This window comes from Egretta garzetta, unplaced genomic scaffold (genome assembly GCF_000687185.1).
Source record: "Egretta garzetta isolate BGI_Z169 unplaced genomic scaffold, ASM68718v1 scaffold40, whole genome shotgun sequence".
Taxonomy (NCBI): domain Eukaryota; kingdom Metazoa; phylum Chordata; class Aves; order Pelecaniformes; family Ardeidae; genus Egretta; species Egretta garzetta.
The window spans coordinates 957437-978974 of NW_009258484.1; the positions used below are offsets into that span (position 1 = coordinate 957437).

The window sequence follows — 21538 nt, forward strand, 5'->3', positions numbered from 1 at the left end:
TCCTCATGAACAGCTTTTTCATACAAAAAATGACATGTTCTTGTAAAACACCAGCTCTGCCCTGCAAGATGAACTGAATTTATACTATATATTCTGAAAAACTATAACACTTATTCTGAGAACTGCAATAACACTATATAATAACCATATCAGTCTGGTATGTGAACAGTAATGTAATGGTCCACTAAGGAATGGAAGGCTACATTTGTATTCTCATTTATGAGTTCCACTCCACTAAACAAGTTCTCCACTATTTCATTATAGTCTGATTAAGGCATTCAGTAGTATCTCAATGGAGAACTGTGGAAAATAAAGGGATCTGGGATAATTTTAATGTGAGACAATGACTAAAAATGGGATTCTGAAATCACACGACATTTTTGTAGTGACTTTTTAATTATTTTTTTCAGTTTACTTTCAGAAATTTTTGTCTGGTTCTTTTGGTACCCACAGAGGATAGTACACTGAATCTCACTTGCACAGTAAAGCATAACAAAATATAAAGGCTGACTTTGCCTTTGCATAGCCTATGGAGTTTTGTACTCAGAGGTCCATTTGGATCATATCATCTGCGGTCACCGAGTTATATACTCTGTTACATGCAGATCACAGCATAACCAGTATAGATTTCATAATACAAGGGATGCCAAAGGTTTTTGACAATAGATTGTTGTTTAGTGGCCTGTAGTATCAATTTTCATACAAATAACTTTCAGTAAAGAATCTATGAGTACAAATAAGCAAGTACGGCAGATAAGCTAGTAAACTATTAAAAATAGTGTAGATGTAATAATTTATCCCACACCTACATGTGAATTTTATATATATATATATGAATATATGTGCCCAAACACCTGTACATGAACTTCCTGCTCTTTCCTTCACAGCTCTCGTGAAGTTCCATATTTTAAATACTCTCCAGTGCTCTGAAGCCATCACAGGTGGAGCTGTCTATGAAACCTTAGAAGGAAACACAGTTGAAGTTGGTTGTGATGGTCAAAGCCTGACTGTGAATGGAGTGAAGATGGTGAAACGCAAAGATATTGTGACAAGCAATGGTGTTATCCACCTCATTGATGAAGTGCTAATTCCTGATTCTGGTCAGTGATGTGTATGAAAATGTCTTATACTGAAAATGTTTTCTACAGTCTTACCTAGATTCCCTTAAATATATTGTTATGGACAAGCATGGAAAATCCCAATCAGGAAAGGCAATAAATTGTGTGTTAAAATACCTTTTCTTATTCCTTTATTTGCAGCCAAGCAAGTCATTGAACTCGGGGGTGCCCAGCAGACTACTTTTACAGACCTTGTGGCACAGCTAGGACTGGCGTCTTCTCTAAGACCAGAAGGCCAATACACTCTCCTGGCACCACTGAATGGTGCTTTCTCAGGTTAGTAGCCTTAAAAGATTATGCTCTGCATCTCAAAATAAAAAAGAATATATGCTACCCTGACAGTTTTCCAAATAAGCCCCAAAACCTCTTCTAAGTCGCAAGGAAAGAGGGCCATAGAGAAATAGAGATACTTCATCCTTTCAAAATACATATCATGCAGAAAGACAAAACAAGCCTAACCACCAGGCTGCACAGCTTGTTTTTAGTGGTATCATTTGTTAATGGAAATAGTATCACTAAAATAAGGTACAAAATATGCACAGACAGATTGTGGGAAAGGAAAGTTATTAAGGAACTGCCAGTTCCCTTAATATTTGCATTACTTGTGTTAAATTCACAACTTATTTATGCTCAAAAAAAATATATAAGAAGGTTAGTATTTTCCAGTACATTAAAGCAGAGAGAAACTTATACAAATACACTATAAAACAGGTGTGTACATATTTGCCAAAATGACCACATGGGCATCCTGCCATTCCCCAAAAAATTCAAGTGTTAACTCACCGTCACAGAAGCAAATATGAAAAGATTCTAAGGTGCACATGCAGAAAGGAAAAGTTGTAATAAGAATTTCAGCAGTAATTCAGAAGATGGAGCAGGCCCACATGTAAATCACCTGCCATATTATTTGTAGTAATTCATCAGGTCTATGTTAAAAGTTCATGTCATGAATTTAAGGAATGGAAATTTGCAAAACTACTTAACAATTCATTTTCTGTGTAAACAGATCTGTCCAAGCCTTAACTCAAGAATTTAAAAGAGTCAGTATTTCCATGGTGTTTTAATATAGCATCCACAGTTAACCTCATTTAAATGAAATTTCACTATATAAATCAGTATATATTAATATCTAAATGGCTTTGTAGATGACACCTTAAGGATGGATCAGCGCCTTCTTAAAACCATCCTGCAGAATCACATTATAAAAGTGAAAGTTGGGCTCAATGAACTGTACAATGGACAAGAGCTGGAGACACTTGGAGGAAAACTGCTTAGAGTCTTCGTGTATCGCACAGTAAGTGAATGGGACTTTCTAATGATAAGTATCCCAACTATGAAAATTAAGAGTCATGAAAGAGTAAAAGACAAAGCTGAATGAACCCCCCAACATTTACCATTATGACTATCTAGCAAAAATCTTCAAGCTTTTAAGCTAGGATAAAATTAAAATCTCATCTTTATAGATGGGAACACTGTTTGCATGGAAGACTCTTTGGGAAACCGAAACAGGATTCCAGATTTGGAATTCCATTAATTACAAATTTTTAAATCTAGTTTTTAGAACTAATTAAGAACATTCTCAATGAAAACAAAAAAGTCAAGTTTGGAAATATTCACACGATATTAACTTACTTCAGATTTTGCTACTTTTGCTTTCTCAAGCACTACCAGTTATCCTGGCAAGAACACATAATTTGACTGTAGGAAGTAGATATGAATATTATATTTGAATTTAGGAGCCCGTTGGAAACTATGTATCAGTCTCATTTTATCAAATATGTTTACATGTGTATCATTGTGTGTATACCTACATTTGTTTCTCTTTTAATCAGGCTGTCTGTATTGAAAATTCATGCATGATCAGAGGAAGTAAAGAAGGAAGAAATGGTTTTATTCACATCTTCAGACAGATCATCAATCCAGCGGAAAAGTCATTGCATGAAATGCTGAGAAATGATAAGCGTTTTAGGTGAGTAGCAGTTTTGACAGCACTGAGATTTTCCTACAGAGGGTAACTGTATATACAGCACAGCTGGTCTGAGGAATAGTTGTGGGCTGTGGGTTGTTGGATTTTGAGGGGCAGGGAAGGGGTTATCATCTCTTCAAAAAAAAAAAAAAAAGGCGGAGGGGAGGCAGCGAGGAAAGAAAATGTGTTGTCTTCCAGCTGTATGCTGAAAGGGCTCCTAGACTTTATGCTAGAATGGTTGTTCAAAGCACATAGGAGTCAGTAAGGCACCAGAACGAGAGGACTAAGAGGACAAAAGGGATTGGGTGATACATCCAGACCTATAAATACAGCTGAATCTGGAGGTTTAATTAACTAGTAGTACAATTCCATACGGGTGCAGCACAATTGCATACCCTTCCAGTATATATTTCTGTCCCTTTCTTGCAAGTATCTCAATTCGCCTAGAGAGAGCAACTACCCTTGGCATCCTCCCTTCATCTCTTTGATCTGTTTTTTTTTTTTTCTCAAATCCTTTTTCCTCAGCCTGCTATTCTTAAGACTGTCTCTTTTCCCCTCATTTTCCTCTTCTACTGTCTTTATTTCTGGGAAATAGTGAGATGGAAGCACTATCAGAAAAAAATAGGGAACTAAGTGTCTAGACCAAAGTATAGTTACTGCACTTCAACAGAATGTATTTGTGTTTTTTCTGTTGTAAACAGCATTTTCCTCAGTCTGGTGAAAGCAGCAGATTTAGATGATGTTCTGTCACGGCCTGGAGAATGGACTCTGTTTGTTCCAACTAATGATGCCTTTAAAGGTTTGACTGATGACGATAAGGATATATTGATAAGTAAGTAACGTAAGAAAAACAGAAATATAAGCAAAGGTAAAATCAATGGGAAAGGTGGGTAATGCATTTCTTACACAAAAGATGCCTGATAAAACAGTTTATCTTTTGCATAGAGCAGGTCATAGGGCTTCCCTAAATTAATTCCTTCATGTAAGATAAATATATTTTTTGAAAAAAGCATCCAACCTGAATTTAAATTTAAACTTCAATCCTTGTTATATTATTCCAAGGTGTTATTACCTTCTAAGTTAAAATCCCCATTCATTTAATCAGCTTCAACTTTTCATCATTCAACCTTGCTATAGATTTTTGAGTTTCTTCTATTGTGTTTCTTTCCTAGCTGTGATCATTGCATTAAAAGATACGTAGCATTGACTTTCCTATCTTCCCTTTCCTTTCTCTTCTCTGCCACGACTCCATGATCTCTGATATCACCTGTGGTCTACAAGTGAAATATTGAATATATATTGCTAAATGCCAATTTATGTAATTTCTTTCCATCTTACACTTTAAAACTCTGGAATTATATAGATTTTTCACAAGACTTAAAAGTAGCTTCTTTAATGTCATGCTTTACTTCTGTAAGAGAAGTGTGCAGTGAATACTTCAAATCTCCTGCAGAATTTCCCAGTAGAGGCATAGACTTTGGCCACAGCACTGTAAATATTTTTAGTTTATTTGGGAGTAATGTGAATCTGGCCTGTACACAAGTGCGGGATGAGTGGTTGCCTTGAATCCCACATCCAGAACGTCAGTCACATTTTCCGTTCCTGCACTTTTCAGCTCAGAGTTCAAAGACATGAAGCCAAATCCCATGAATCTTTAATGACTTCAAAGAGTCCAGCTCAGAGCACTGATAAGCAGCAACCCCAGCTCTATACAGACTTTAACTCACTAATAAGGCACTGTGAATTTGAATTATCTCTTCAGCCATTTAAATTTATGATAGCAGTATAAATTACCTCCTCGCATGGCATGTCTCTGGTGACTAACAGTCAATTAACAGATAGCCTAAATGACTATCATTAGATAAATATAAAATGAAATGCAGCTTGTCTCAAGGCTGTATACTGAAGTAACTGGATAAATGCCATTATTCTGTTTTTGTTGGACTATATAATTATTTATTAACTAAGATTTTGTTTAACAGGTCTATTATTTTTGTCTTCAATTCACAACTTGATGTTTTACCCAAGGCCCATGCCATTTTGGTTATTTCTATAATTAAGAATACAATCATATTTGCCATTCTGCTTTTCAAAGGGCTTCGTGTACTATCTTTTCCTATTTTGTGACTCAGTTTCTACTTACTTTCCTTGGCAGATGAGATTTTCATTTACCCTCATTATTTTTTTGCTGCAGCAGCATGTCCATTTTTTATGTCAGGTTATTTTCTGAAATTCTGTCTTGGCTTTCTTTAAAGACATTATGTTGCTTTCTTCATAAAAAATTAAACCTTACATATGTAATATTTTTAAGGAATATAAAGAAATATTTTGTTTATCTGTAAAAAAGAAAGATTATTTTAACCAGTAACCATTGTGGCATAGAACAAAGGTAATCTGATAGTTTGTGAAAACAGCTTTGGGGTGGCCATGTTTAGGCTTTGTATGTAACTTGACACTATCTATGAATGGTCCAAATCTAGTAGGAAGAAAAAGAGTATTTAATTGCATTTCAATGGTGAAGTGAATTTCAGTAGTATCAGTGATCAACGCAAAAAGCAGAAAAAGAAAAAATGTTCACTGAAAGAGACACCAGGAAAAAATTATAACCAGAGAGTATTTCCATTGCTGTTTCATCCAGGCTGAAACTCCTAATTACAATCAATATCAGTGTGTAATGCTAATATGAAACTTGTAATAGAATGTCCAATATTCCATGTAACGGCAAGCAGATGTGTTTTCAAACTGCTCTGCTTAGTACCCCATCTCCTGGGGAGGTTGTGGGTATTCCTACAACCCATCCTATGACTCTGAACCTCCACGGACCCAGAGCACCAGAAAGCCCTGTCGGGACACTAACTTGGGCTCCAGAATCCATTTCATTTTTAAGACAGTCTTGAAAATGTTGGCTTTTTTTTCTTTTCTTCCCAAATAGGAATGTCAAACTTTGAAATATGGAAATCATCCCTTGAATAAGGGTTTCTTTCCCCCTTTCCCAACTTCTCCAAGCTGTGTCTGTTCTCTGTAAGAACAGATGAAACCAATACTCCAAATCACTCCTTCTTTTCTGCCTGAAGTAAATAGCAACTTTCTCCTGCCCCAGATGGAAAAAGATGTTTGTATATAAAGAATTGTGAGTTATCCCCAGTCATGTCAGAAGGCTGTTGCCAAAAAAGAATAATTACATTAAGTGTTAGCTATGGTTCCCTTTAATTACAACAATGCTGAGACTGGAGCTTATCTAGTAGCTTGGTGAAATTTGACATCTCAGACAGCTTAGTGCTCCTGAAATTATTATGCTTGCGAATGATTTGTGGAGCATATTTAAGAAAAGGGCAAAAAATTCTGATTAGAGGTGCAAGCAAATAAGAGAAAATACAACAAAATAGGTAAATGCTGGCATCTTTTCTGTTCTTTTGTATAGGAGTTCTCATAGCATTTTTATGATTATGTTCTGAGAGCTTTTTTGTTACATGGTTGGGATTTTTTCCTTTATCATTTGAACAGATTCAAATTGTATGTGTTCATGTTAGTTTCATTGATACTATGCTTAATTCTGGCTCAAGCCTGTGTGAATCCTTAGAATTTCCAGAAAAAACTATCCATTATAATTTAATTTTTACTCCTACTTTTCTTTTCTTTTTAAATAGGAGACAAAAATGCTCTCAGGAATATTCTTCTTTACCACTTGACGCAAGGAGTTTTCATTGGAAGTGGCTTTGAGCCTGGTGTGACAAACATTCTTAAAACCATCCAAGGAGGGAAACTCTACTTGAAAATAGTTAAGTGTTGAAAAAGAAGTGTCCTCGACACAGTCTTGTAACAGGGATTTGACATTCCATGTCTATCCACATGGAATAAAAAACATTGTTTTTTAATGTCCCTGTTTTACCAGGTGAATGATACTCTTCTGGTTAATGAACTGAAATCAAGAGAATCTGATCTCATGGCAACAAATGGTGTCATTCATGTTATTGATAAACTCCTATATCCAGCAGGTAAGTATTAGGTCATGGAATTTATACACGCTCTTCTGAATCTGTTTATGTGCTATTTAGGTGCAATAACTTAAAAAAGTTAATTCCTTTAAAGACACAATTCCTATGTGGAATAAGAAACAGAAAATTTACCTCACTACTCATTTTGTGGAATGATCTCTTTGAAAAACTCTTTGAAATTCAGAGAAAGTCAAGTATATGAAAGACAAGATGCCATAAGCTATCTTTTTTACTAATATGGAAGAATGTATATGTACAAGTACACACTTCTGTGACTGATAACTTCTCATGATCACTGTAAATAAAAGTAAAATGAACACATATGTATGATTCCTCTTACATGCCTATTTCTTTTGTCAGATCTGCCTGTTGGAAATGATCAGTTGCTCACAATCCTGAAGAAGCTAATTAAGTACATTCAAATTAAGGTACTCTCTAAATAATGATCCCTTTGTCTTTTTGGCAGGGTCTGTGAAACTGTATACTTTATAAGTTATTCTCTGGTCCCTCCTCTGTTTCTTCAGCAGACAACACATTCAATAGCTCCTGGTTACCCAAATATAATCATGAATGATGCAGTGCACTCAACAGTTAGAATTTATGTTTTTCAACACCAAATACTTGTAGAATGTTTGCATTTGGATAACTCCTATGTGAACTGGCCCCAGTCTGCTCTTTGGTTCAGGTACACTTTATCACTCCAGCAAAATAAATCACTTCTCAATCCTCGACGCAATTCCTCTTTGAAAGAAATATAGAGTGGCTAAATTTCCATGTCATTAAGCCCACCATCCTCAATAGCCTCTGGAGAAAAATAAGCATCCTTACCTCTCTCACCTATCCTCTTAAGATTACATTCTCCCTCAACAATGAATAACAAAACCTAGGCAAATAGCATAGCCTAACTTTTAGATCAATGAAGCAGTGAATCCTACTGGCACTCATTAAGAAACTAGAAGCCAAGTGTTCTTTCTTTTAAATTTTAAAATTACTTTTTTTCTATATTTATAGTTTGTTCGTGACAGTACCTTCAAAGAGATTCCACTGACATTTTACAGTAAGTTCATTTTAAATACTTCCAGATGGGTTTGAGATTGCTTTTTGTGTTGCCTGTTCCAATCTTGAATTGTAGATCTTTTTATTCAATCAAAAAGAAAGCAATTTCTGGGAAAGTAAGATGTGCCAGTGAAGCGCTGGAAGAGACAGACTCAAAGTAGAATGTTTCTGGCTGTTATGATACTGTATATATTTTTTTCACTTTCCAGATGTGTAACAGGAAAGTAACCCTGAAGTAAGTTGTTCAAACTCTTTGGGATAGGCAAGATACATATGGAAAAGATTGTTTTTCAGTTTTTAGCCAACGTTCAGTGCTTGGTGCATAGCGAAGTTGTACTACTCTCTCTCCAGGATGTAGCATTGTACTGTACTGACTCTCCAAGATGTAGCATTGACCAAACTCTCCACTGAGATGCTTTCATTTTTATAAATGCTTCCAGAGGGACAGAGTGCACCTGTTCCACCTGTTTTCCATATGTTCAAATATGAGGTTTGTATGGTAGGCATTTGTTCTGACCATTTTCTTTTTGGGGAGTAAATGTAAAAAAGGAACCTTTTTTGCTCTCTTGTAGCCTTTCGCAGGGTTTACATTTAGTTTCTGCATATAAAGAAGAACCTATTGAAGCAAACTGTTAGAAGACAAAGATCCTACTGAAGCTTTGGCTTGTGAAGGAATAAGAATTTAGGCAGATTATTAAATTTCTATAGGATTCTACCCACATTTCTCAGTAGAAATGGAGACCATCACATTAGGCTTTTGAAACTGAGAATGCACGCACTGAAGTTAAAAGACTCTTGGAACAAAAAATGGAATAATCTATCTTAATGGAAAGTTGAATATGAGTCAACAGTGTGCCCTGACAGCCAAAAGGGCCAACCATGTCCTGGGGTGCATCAAGCACAGCATAGCCAGCTGCTCGAGGGAAGTGATTGTTCCACTCTGCACTGCTCTGGTGTGGCCCCACTTTGAGTACTGTGTGCAGTTTTGGGCGGCTCAATGTAAGAAGGACATCAAACTATTAAAGTGTGTCCAGAGGAGTGCAACCAAAATGGTGAAAGGTCTCATGGGCAAGAATTCTGAGGAGTGGCTGAGGTCACTTGGTTTGTTCAGCTTGGAGAAGAGGAGGCTGAGGGGTGATCTTACCACAGTCTACAACTTCCTCAAGGGGGGCAGCGGAGAGAGAGGTGCTGATATCCTCTCTCTGGTGACCAGCGATAGGACATGAGGAAATGGAATGAAGCTGTGTCAGGAGAAGTTCAGACTGGACATCAGGAGAAGATTCTTCACTGAGAGGGTGTTCGGCCACTGGAACAGGCTGCCCAAGGAAGTGGTCACAGCACCAAGCCTGTCAGAGTCCAAGGAGCATCTGGACAACACTCTTAGTTGTATGGTTTAGTTTTAGGTAGTCCTGTTAGGAGAAGGGAGTTGGACTCAATGATCTTTATGGGTCCCTTCCAACTCAAGATATTCTGTGATTCCATGATCATATCTACCACAGCCAGTAAGAGTAGCATGAGAAACAATGCCTGTAAACTGAAGGAAGGGAGGTCAATGTCAGACATCAAGGAAGTTGTAACTGTTGATTTAGTTGAATGCAGGAACAGGAAGGCTGGGACCTCTACCAGTGAAAGCTTCTCTACAAATGAATGGATATGAGTCAAATAACAATCTGTCAGAGATATTCAGTGAATACTTGAGTCTGTCTCGGGTATAGAGGGACAACTTGATCTCCCAAGGACACCATCGTCATTCTCTCCATGACATTCGATCAAGTGTAAGAATAGTTCTGAACATCAGAGGGTTTCCTCTGTTTACCAGGTCAGCCCCCCAATGAAAAGAAAAGGGGAAGATTTGAATTTAAGATACGTCAGGGAATTGTGCAAATCTTTATGCAGGGAATTGTATGAGCCATTATTATTATGTACCTTACATTATCATAGGTTTCATGACCAGTGGGTTTCATAAGGCACAAACAAAGGCAAATAGCATGCCAGCAGTCTCTGTCCACAGGTGACTCATATACACCACCATATAGTAACTAGAACCAAGATCCATACTCTAGATCCTTTTAACTTACTTTTCCATCTATTAATATCTGTGATTTTATCCACATCTTTATGAATAGACCAAATCTAACTGCTCATTACCATAAAGAAACTGTAAGAATGGAATGTGCTTTATATTCCACTTTCTATACTTTCAGAAATTAACATAATTGAAAGCAACGTCCAGCCCATCATCAGAAAGGAAGGTAAACGAGGCCCTTAGTATATATATTTCTGTATATGTTCATATACATATACAGAATATATATCTTATATATTTCTTTAACAGGATTCATTTTGTACATAACAAATCCAGGACATTCAGCACTTTGCTGGAAAAGCAAAGATACAAATATTGTGATTAGAACTGGCTGAAATATTTGGTGTAAAAAGATTTCCCACAATTGTTCTCCCCAAACATTTTTTCTCCTTTTTCTACAGGCATTTAAAAAAAAAATTTTAAATAATCTTCTTTCAAAATATTTTTAAGTGGCCAAAATATTACTATACTTCTAATGACAAAAAATCCTTTTTTAAAAATTAAAACAGTTATTTTAAAAAATGAAGTACATTTTTTTTCTCATACCTTGATCAAAAAATAAAAGATAGATAATTTTTTCATAGTTTTCAATCAGTTCTAAATACCAATATCTGTCAGATGCCTGGAAAGGACAGTTAGCCAAACTTTCTTTTTCAGTTTCCTGAGGTGAAAGCATGACTTTTAAAGATTATTAGTGGTACTGAAGAGAACAAAAAGTGGGGCTGGGACTGTCAAGATCACTTGTGATTTGTAACTTAACTAAAACACCCATTGGTTTCAGTAAACAAGGTACACTGCTAATGAGCTCCAGTTTCCCACTGAAATAAAAATGCTTATAGGGAATCCGGTTGAGCTCAGCTGAGAAGAAAAGGAGTTAAAAATGTCTTGCAAAAATGGAAAGACTTCCTCCCAGCACAAATGAAATGAGTTTGCTTTTTCAGCAGCTTGCCTGTGCTTTATCCCACTGAGGAATAGACACCATCTAGCATATATGCTCATCTTTGTTGCCTAGTCTCTATCATTACATCAGATCCACAATATGAATGGACAGATGATTCTGTATTGTAATTCATCCAAGATATTTTAGAAATCATCCTATGGTGAAGGTGAATTGCTCTCTGGAAGTACCTATTCTTCTATCTTAAATCAGAGACAGGTCACATAGTTCAGGTGATTTACATGATGTTTAGAAGTTGAAAGTTAACTGAAACAATACCCTCTTTTAGAGAAAAAACAAAAAGTCTGAGCACCTCTAAAGTAAAATGTACAACTGCTATTCACTAGAGAGAGAAAAAAAACTTTATAAGTTAGTGAGTATTGAAGAGTAATTCCTTTCCATTGCCAGTACAGAGTTTCTGCTGTGGGACACACTCCAAGGAGTGATCTCTGGCCAATACAGCCTTTCTGCTGATGATTCAGAAATAGACCCACTAAAGCCAATTCTGGCCCTTCTGAGCTTGCTAGTAGTAACAGTAGTGAGTGGCAGCTCCCATCAAAAACGTCTAAGCCCACAACTGTCTGTAGAAAAAAGCTGGCAAAGTTGCATGTTAATTTTTGCAACATATGTCAGGAAGATCTAGCAGATCGTGGCAGAAGGGAGGTTTCAGTAAAAAAAAGAAATAACACCACCCCCACCCCAAATTCAGAGGGTTATGTCTGCCCTTTCCTGTCTCGATGTTTTCTACTTGAGTTGTGCTTCCGTTGCCCATACACAGGGAAGTTATAGTGATCTAAAGAGTTAAGTCTGATTGAAACCCAAATCTTAATGGATTAAATGTTCAAAGGATTGATCTTAGACTAGGCAGTATAGCAAACTATGGCTTTACCTCTTGTTTTGCACACATTTGCTGTATCAATCATATAAGAAAGTAGAGCAATTTAGAAATCTAAAAAAAAAGAAAACCTGATTTATAAATATCCATAAATATACCTTTGACATGTTTTCATTAATATTCAGTACTTGTATCAATGTATATTGGTATTTAATGGATTCTCAACATGCAAAAATGCCTCTAAATTTAAAACAGAAGCTAGTAGCTGAATCTTGTAAGATTGTTTCTTTAAAATAGTTATTAATATATTTCAGCCGCACTTGTTAGAATATAAAAGAAAAAGCAGTGGGTTGTTCAGCTATTTAAAACTCGGAGTAGATGAATAGAGCTCTGTAATAACTGGTCATTGTTATGATCCTATCACCTCATCTGCAGCAAATAAAGGAATCTTCTAGCTCTAAAGCCTAACTTACACAGTCATTTTCTGCTGCAAAAGCAAACAAAAATGTGTATGCTTGAATTTGTCACTATTGAAGGACACTAGTTAGCCTGAATTGTAGTTTTCAACTATTAACACCAGGCACACATATTAAATAGTTATTGTTAAATCCTAATCAGTAATTTAAAAATTCATGTAAAGAAAGATTTTTAAGGGATTTATAAGGCAACTGAGAGAGATGGACTGTGTTAAGTTTCTAACTCTGAATAAGCAATAAGGGAAATGTGTGTTACAGCAACTCTTTAATAGAAGATGTTGCTGTAACTCTTGTTAGAGAAACAGCACATTATTCCTGTTAATTGACTGCATCACTGGTTTGTTCCTAATTTATTTAATATCTGCTGCTCCAGCCTGTCAGACAGAGATACATTTAGATTGGCATGTTCTATATGGATTGCATAAGATTAAGAGGTTTGTTTTGGCCACTGAAATCAAGATGACCTCTCCCATGTACCTCAACAATAGTCATTAATTCTGACAAATACCCTTACAGCCATTCCAGTTAATCTCTGAAGTTTATTTATTTTTTTCTTTAAGCTGGGTGACCACTGACCAAGTCTCGGTACCTCAAAAAAAAAAAAAAAAAAAAAAAAAAAAAAAAAAAAAAAAAACCCCCCCAAAACAACAACAACAAAAAAACAAACCAAAAAGAAATAATTCCCCCCCTTCCAAAACAACTGATCACTAGCGGAGCAATAGCTGTAAGATTCCAGTAATGACTCAGAGTAGGTTTGTCATCAATGCATGTAGAGGAAGAGTTTCCTTTCAGCTGCTGAGGATCTGTTTTTTTGCCGGAGACTTGTCAACAGATGTTAAAAACATCAGATACACAAAAGTAAAAAAAAAACAAAACAAAACAATAGTGCGCAATAGGATCTAAATTTAAGATGGCATAGGAGGAAGTGCAAGATTGTTCAGCATTGCTGCAAATGGCTTCTCAGATTTAAAAAATCCTCCATTGCAGTCATCTGGTTTATTTAGGGTAGGGGGGATAATTCTAGCTTCATCTCAGCCCCATGGAATACCATAAATATTTCTATGATGATTTATAACGTGTTGTTTTTTTCCTATATCACAGACCCATCTATCACACAGCTCACTAAATTAATTGAAGGGGAACCTGAGTTCAAAATAGTCAGGGAAGGGGAGACAATAACTAAAGTGATTCATGGAGGTTGGTATGCTTTCAGCAACTCAATTTGTATTAGTTAAAATTTGAAACATTCGCTATTCCCAGTCAGTTTCTACTTTATGTAGGTGATTCATGTGACATGTTAGACAACTGTTTTTAGCAAGACCTTCTGTAAGTGTTGTGATTTTATTGTATCATTTCATTCTCACTTCTCATGCAATTCAAAAAAAGGGGTTTTTTTTGCCTAGCTGTGTCCCATAGTTACAGTCAAGACACTGTTAGAAATGCTCTGCATGGTGACATAACATCTGTCTCGGTTAAGAATTATTTGCTGGTTGTTGGCCTGCAATCAAAAATGCAGTACGTGATTCTGTGATAGAAAGGCAATTTTATCAGACAGAGAGGTAAATTTTGCCTTCTGCAACCCTAGTTCACATCTAGGGTGCTTTTAAAGGAAAAAAAAAAACATGTGGCCAAGCTAAATTTGGAGGAAACTTAGTTCCTGGTCTCCTCTGAACATCTTTATTTTTTGTAAAATATGCTATGGTATTGCCTTGTGTGCTCCAGTAGGTTTCAACATCTCAGAAACAGCACTTGTAACACTGTTCATCATTTGATTAATGTCTTCAATTTAAAAATCCTTGTAGAACCAATTATTAAAACATACACCAAATTCATTGATGGGCGACCTGTGGAAGTGACAGAGAAAAAAGTAACAGAAGAAAGAATTATTCAAGGTAAACTATGCTGGGCTATTCATACTTAGTAAAGTTCACCATTACATACAAAAGTAACACATATTAACTCCTGCCCAAATTACATTTCCTGGAAAGAAATGCCTAAACTGCATTTCCTGGAAAGAAGTATTTTCCCTAATGCTTCCCACTGCCTATGTATAGCTCAAATTCTGGCTCTGTGTGCCACACACACATACACAGAAATGGCAACAATATATTAACAGCATGCAAAACAATGAAAATGTGTCCTTTTTTTCTGTATTTGCAAAGCGTCTGCTTTTGCAAGTTTTATGGTACCATTTCAAGATGAGACTGCTTTTATTGCATTTTTTTTTTTAGTCTGGCTTGCTTTAGACACAAGACTTTTTTTTTTTTTTTGTGAACTTTTGGGTTGTGTATCTCCAAGCAGGTTTCATTTGACCACAGGTAGACCTTCAGTGTGTAGATACTTACTTTTGCATGTCATCCCAGGCTCCCTTGACAATCATTTCAGAAAAAGAACTCTCTCTCTCTCTGTGAAGGGGCCTTGGTTGATCTGACATCCACAAGTTAGACATTGGTATTTAGCTAATATAAGATAAAACTAATGTGCATCTGTGTCCCTTTATCTTCTCCCACACTAACTTTCAAGCTCTTTGGCCAATTTCAATTATATTTTATGTACTGCAGAGCTATTTCTTTAAGAATCCTAGAAACTTCACAGAAATTAAAAAGTGGACTAAGGTGTATTTAAGCAGTCACCAATTCTCTAACATATTTTGATCCCCAGATTCCATCTGCCAGAGCAGTTGTAAGTGAAAGACAGTGTTATAGGAACATATTGACATAGCAGAAAGTCTTAATATTCAGTTTATTTAGAAAATCTTAAAATTCAATTTAAGAAGTTATTCAAGCAAGAGAGAAATAAAGAACCAGACTTAGTTATTCTCATTCAACTCTTCACTACAATGAAAATAACTGAATGAAAAACATTGGCAGTTTCTGAATAAACCTGGGATGATTTTTCAACACAAAATTTCTATGGGAGAAAATAAAATAAAATACCATTTTCTCTTTTCTCAAATTTAAGTTTTACTAATATCCCACATGAAATCATCAATATAATGTAAAATGCCAGTGTTTCAGTCCTTCTCTTCCCTCTGTAGTAGAACTGATAAAGAATCATAGCAGTAATAAAAGCAACAATGTCTATTTAAAATGGTGGATCCAGACTTTTTGCACTTAGGAAATATCTAATCTATGACCTAACACAACAAACTGTTTAAAACTATGTCTCACTTTAACAATGTGATCAGATATTTACTGTAAAGATGTTAAATTTTTTGAAGTACTTTCCTGAATAGCTCTAAATACCATTTGTAACCCTCTTTCAGTTTAACTTGGGACACGGTGAAAGATAAAATGATCATAAAACAGATTAAAGCACATTAACCATGGAACTATTCCAAACATTAAATAGGAAAAAATAACTTAAAAGGAAATCCTTTTATATCTGATTAAGTCACTGTCTTACACATCTTTTTTTCCAGGTCCTGAAATAAAATATACCAGAATTACTGCAGGTGGTTCAGACAATGAAGAAAAGTTAAAGAAATTGCTTGAAGAAGGTTAGTATCCATGTTTTCTTTCCTTGCTTTAAAAGAAAAAAATTAAAAATTATATTACCTAAGTAATTACTGAATGGACACTCCATGTTTTCTGCAAAGGTGTTTGTATTGCAAAATCATAGCCAGAGATTAAACCTCTGAACCTAAGAAATGTCCCAATCTAATGTTCTAGTTTGAAGCTCTGATCTTCACGTTTCAGTCAGCTCCAGAGTTGAGGCTGCCTGGATCTAATACATAGTATGCTATGTTTGTCATAAAATACCATGTTTTCAGTGTTCACATGGAATTTAGTATCATAACAGATTAATTTTGTAATTCAGCAAAATGCTATGACAGGATTAATTCAGTAATATGCTGTTATAGGATTGTCAAATGTCTTCTGTAAATCAATTTTGTGCCATAACCTGTATCCTATCAGAGGTTACCAAGGTGACCAAATTTATTGAAGGTGATGGTCATTTACTTGAAGATGAAGAAATCAAAAGACTTCTGCAGGGAGGTAATTCAGTGTATTATAACTAACCTTTTTGCAACAGGTTATGGTAACTGAAACCTCTCTCAGATATGTTGACCTCAACATTTTAAAGACTGACCTGGCTGAAGTGTAATTTTAATGGGAGAAAAAATAGAATGCAACATATGAAGTGACAGATGTCTGTGAAATGGAAATAAGTACCAAAGTTTGATTAATTAATTTTTATGACATTGGTAATGAAAAAAATTATTTGGGTTTTTTTCAGTCTTTAAAAAGTTATCTAATTAAAACTCAGGGGAGCAATGAAGATTTATTCCACTAGCTGTGAACTCTTTTGTTCAGAAAATTTAAATCTGTGAAAAACACTTATGAAGTGGAAAGTATTCTAACAGGCCAAATTCATCTGACTTATCAGTTCTTCAGAAATGAATATTCATTGCCCTCAAGTTAATAAAGGCATGTTTAGCATCCTTCTTTCAATGCTTACAGGTGATGGATATCAAGGCATTAACTTTAATTCTCTTCAAATATAGCATTCCAAGGAATGGTTTTCTTTCCTTCTTGCTCTTGTATTTCTAACAGTTTTGGCAATATATAACCAGTAGCTGTAGAAAACTGGTAAAAGAACTTGTGCTTATGAAATTAATCTTCATCTATGAGTATGGAATGTTCTCTGCTTAATGTAGATTAGAAAAACTACCTATAATAGCAAGGGGGAATAAAAAAAAAGAATTCAAGTGTTGCGTTTTTAGTAAATGTTAGTGTAAACATGAATCAGAAGCTCAAAAATATGTATGGATGTTTCTCTTGGCATAAATTAAATGAATCAACTTTATTTTATGTTTGCTTTTTAGTAAGTTACAAACTTGAATACCAGTGAAGTAGCTCACAGCCAGCTGTGCATAAACTGAACTAAATCTTGTAGTCCTTCGAAAGCACAGTTCTGTGGATGTGACTTAAACTTCAGTTAAGTAAAAAATTTAGTGATGGCTGACCAACTTTCCACTGGTTTCCATGCTGGTTGAGAATACAGCTAGTCTCAGAGAAAAGTGAAGATATGGCTATGAATACTGTTGACTGTGTTTATTTCTTCTGTTTTAAACTTCTAAATCTTAGTTTTACAGATCTAAGCCAGGATTTGCATATAATCATTGGAGACAAATAGGAACTTCCAGAGGGTTTTTCATCTTATCCTATCTTAAGTGTCCCAGCTATGTGAAGAGTTGCTCTCTGGAGATGTCTACTTCAGTGTTGAATATTTAAAAGGAAAGCTGAAAATAAAAGAAAATATAGCAAGAAAATCCCTCAATTTACTGGACTATGTTCTACTGGTGTCAATCAGGCAATAAAGAGGAGGATCAAACTTTATCTGTAGAAATGTTCAAAATTCTGGTGACAGGTCTGATGCCAGAATCTAACACAGTTATAATCATCTTCAATGACAGAGGTATACAATTAAGTAGACAAAATTTGTAGAGAAACATCCTACAGTGATCCTATAGGTGTATGCAAAAGCGGTAAATAGTTTCTCTGTAGTAAATTTGGAGAAAAACAATATTGTCTCTTGAATTCTTGCTATTTTTCCTTGCTATTATATGGTAGTTTGCATAAGCATCCTGCTTTACAGAATGGACCAAACAGGCAGATTTGTCTCTTGTTTTAAATTGATTTTTCTCTATCTTTTCCATGATTTATCCAGTCAGCTACCCTTGGCTGCCATGATAATACCTTACCATACGTTTAGCCAATAAAAGCAGATACACATGCTGCTTTATGGCTGTTGGTGATAATGGTGATAATACTTTATGACCCTCTTGTCTACATCAAATTACTTCTCTTTCACTGAAAATTTCCTAAGCAATTAAATCCTAGTCCAGTCACAAGCATATGTATTACCGCTGTTTAAAGTAAAAGAATTATTTTATATGGGCTGTAATTCTACTTATACAATATCCAGCACTGCTTATTACAATTGGCAGTCTTTGCTGAAACAAAACTTCAAGCCAAGATTACATGAATGACTCTCAGCCCTACAGAATGAATCACCTGTGGCAGGGCCAAGTAAATCAGCAGGACCTTACGGTATGAATAACATGGTGACCTGCATACACCTCCACCCCCAGAATGACATCGTTTCCACTGAAGGCTCCTTGAGTTTGTAAAAATGCTATGCCAGATTTAACTCATTTGTTTTTGATGCTTATCGTAGCTGGAACTGAGTACACCAAGGTTACTAAAGTAATTGAGGGAGAGCCACAGATTATCGAGAGAGAAATCAAGAAAGTCCATCTGGAAGGTTAGTTTGTCTAAAAATCCAGTATCACTAAGACCCACTTTGTCTGACGTGATCATTCCAGGTGGGGTTTTATAGTATCTATTCACAAAAATTACTTAGTTCTGAAGCCAGTATTTTAGCAAGAAGAGTTTTTATAACTGTTTTGGAAAACAATTCTTTCACTGACATTTCAGAGAAAAATGTTGAGGTTTATCTTGTGGCTAAAAGTAACAAAAAGATTTGGCAAGCATAGTAGACAAGAGGAAATGTCTAACCACAAAGCTTAGGTAAAACATTTGAAGGAACACGCACCATAAGAATTGCCTTTTCTCTAAGCAGCACATCCAGAAGAAGACCACGTGAGTTGTTTTTAACTTGAGTTATTTCTTGCCAGTGTTAACGTGATCTGTTGATGTGAGGGGTTCTCAGCTTTGTGAAGGGGGAGTAGGGTGGAGGGAATATAACCTCTGGGGTTGAGTAAATATCTCACAGGGTCTTGGAATTTCTCCACCCTTATCCTGTTATTAAATGAGGGAAGCTCTTGGGTTTGAAAGAGCTGAATGGTGTCGAGGTCCAAAATTAATCTCTTAAAGGACCCAAATACAATTCAGCCTGCCTGGCTTTCTACCAGGAATTTGTTCTTCAGGTTTAACAATCATTTTTTAATGATCTTCATTCCAAGTTAAGAAGTAACTTGTTTAGGGTTTCTTTTGTATTTGTTAGTATGTCCTTTTCTTATTCTAATTCTAATAATGCAGAATAAGTTATTCTGTCAGCCTTTGAACTAAATTCATAGGGAATGATATTATGGCTTGTGGTGAATGAAGTTAAACCAATGTGTTTCTACTTTTTAAATTTTGAAGTCTATGTTAAGTACTGAAGGTATACCATAGTGTCTGTATAACTTCAATGTTGAGTAGTACAAGGCATGCAGGGAAGTCAATTATTGCCTGAAAATGACAGACGGGTGTGAACTTCGACCGTGAGCTCTACCTGAAAGCATAATTTTATGCACAGGATATAAATATGGAAAGCATTCTTTGGATGGACCATATTCTGTCCCTGTCAGGGCAGTGCAGCGCTTGAAATTTTCTATCACATTGGTACAGATACCCAGTGTTTAGCCTCAGCTGTAATGAGGTGAAGCCTGTATCTCAGGGCTATGCATTTATATACCCTGTACCTCAGGATGAAAAGACAACTGACTGCAGCTGGTTAAGTGAAGATGTAAGTACTTCATGGCTGTAAAGAAGGAGAAATACCACAGTAACATATCTGTGACAGTAACAGAAGAATTATCTCTTATGCTTGTGAAATGTTTTTCATCCCAATGAGGAGACATCTGGTTTAAAAAATGTCTCACGGTTTGATGAGAAAGAGGAAAATGTATCTATAGCTTCACTGAGTCATCATTTTGGAAAACAGATGTGTCTGCTAATGAGGGTGGTACCTATTCAATAGTCCTTGCTCTACTCTTTAGAACAAAAGTCTTTGAGGAAATTAACTGAACTCTAAATGTGGAATCATACCACGGACTCACAATGCAGTTACTTTTGAAATGTTTGGTAAGATTTGATGGATGACTGCACATGAAAGAAACGTGTGAATTGTATCATAAGCATTCATGTTTCAGGTGATCAAGTCAACATGCAAATGGGACAAAATTCTTAATTTACTGAAAACCTTAAAGTACAAACTTTTCAAGTCAGCAATGGGTTTCCAACATTTCTAATGAGTTTTAATTCAAAAACTCTTACAAATAACTTCTAACTGCAACATTTCTGTTTTCTAGAAGCACCTGTACGGAAAGTACAACCAACCAGAAGGACACAAGGTAAAAGCAAAACATATCGAAACATTTTAATTTGTATCAAATATTATTCTCAGTTATGTTAAAAGTCAGGAAGGGAAAAAATACCCTTAAGAAAACAGAGTTTGAAAGAAAAGAGCTGCAATTACGCTTTTTTTTTTTTTAAAAAAAAGAATTTTGGCAAAGCTTGGTATCGTTAAGTACTGTGTTTCGAGATTTTTTTATTATTTATATTTCTATCTAAAAAGAGCTTAGATTATGTGCTTTGGTCAAACAGTGTTTCAGATTAGAACGAAGCCATAAAAGTGAGATCTGACTCTAGAGCCTAAGACTATGAAAATGGCACTGTGGGATTCTCCACCATAGGATTTGTAACTCATTTTTATTCTACATTATTTTAATCAGTAAAAAGCCGAGATATCATCGTAATTTCCTAGCTGCCAGCAGAGTGAAAGATTCAGCATCAGGCTTCATTTTTCCTCTTTGTTGGTCTGTTTCACAACTAAATACAGAACTAAATACAGTACATAGTATAACCATATTATATATAAATACCGATAATAATTATGGTTCTTTTTCCATTTTCTCCAGGGGGAACAGCAAGAAGGAGGACAAGATTAGCTCATCCCTAAAAGCTTTCCAAGATCCACAGAATTACAAATTTAACAGCGTGGTCTTTGAGAGGAGGATAAACTGTTTTTTTAAAAATGAGAACATTAGAAAACGACGTTGTTTTGATAACATAACATAAACTGAACCATGAATCCACAACAAGATGTGAAGCTGCAGATACTCACTACTAGCACAGTGCTCACTAAGGGGACCAGTCCGTTGGGGGTGCTTTAACTGCTCTTGACAGTAAACACTATGCAGGGTGGGATCCTGGAACTGCTGAAGGCCATCAGCTTCTGTAGAACCAGGTTTCCTTCTTATGCTGGCTAGTAAGTGTTTGCAGGATTGGATTCAAAAAGAGCAGGGAACAATACAGAATGTATTTTTTTATTATTATT

General features: G+C 35.6%; 1 protein-coding gene across 1 annotated transcript in view; it reads left to right on the forward strand.

Annotated features, from left to right (window-relative positions):
• The window catches only part of POSTN (periostin), a 35216-nt gene extending 14056 nt beyond the window's left edge, over positions 1-21160 (forward strand). Inside the window, exons 8-24 of the mRNA XM_035900417.1 lie at positions 888-1100; positions 1260-1394; positions 2264-2412; positions 2951-3087; positions 3786-3916; positions 6732-6862; positions 6977-7079; positions 7440-7507; positions 8091-8136; positions 10340-10387; positions 13571-13666; positions 14272-14361; positions 15891-15968; positions 16387-16467; positions 18653-18739; positions 20511-20552; positions 21120-21160. Of these exons, the coding sequence (XP_035756310.1) occupies positions 888-1100; positions 1260-1394; positions 2264-2412; positions 2951-3087; positions 3786-3916; positions 6732-6862; positions 6977-7079; positions 7440-7507; positions 8091-8136; positions 10340-10387; positions 13571-13666; positions 14272-14361; positions 15891-15968; positions 16387-16467; positions 18653-18739; positions 20511-20552; positions 21120-21160 (1676 nt within the window). The remainder of the gene's footprint in view (positions 1-887; positions 1101-1259; positions 1395-2263; positions 2413-2950; positions 3088-3785; positions 3917-6731; positions 6863-6976; positions 7080-7439; positions 7508-8090; positions 8137-10339; positions 10388-13570; positions 13667-14271; positions 14362-15890; positions 15969-16386; positions 16468-18652; positions 18740-20510; positions 20553-21119) is intronic.
• Positions 21161-21538: the final 378 nt, after the last annotated feature.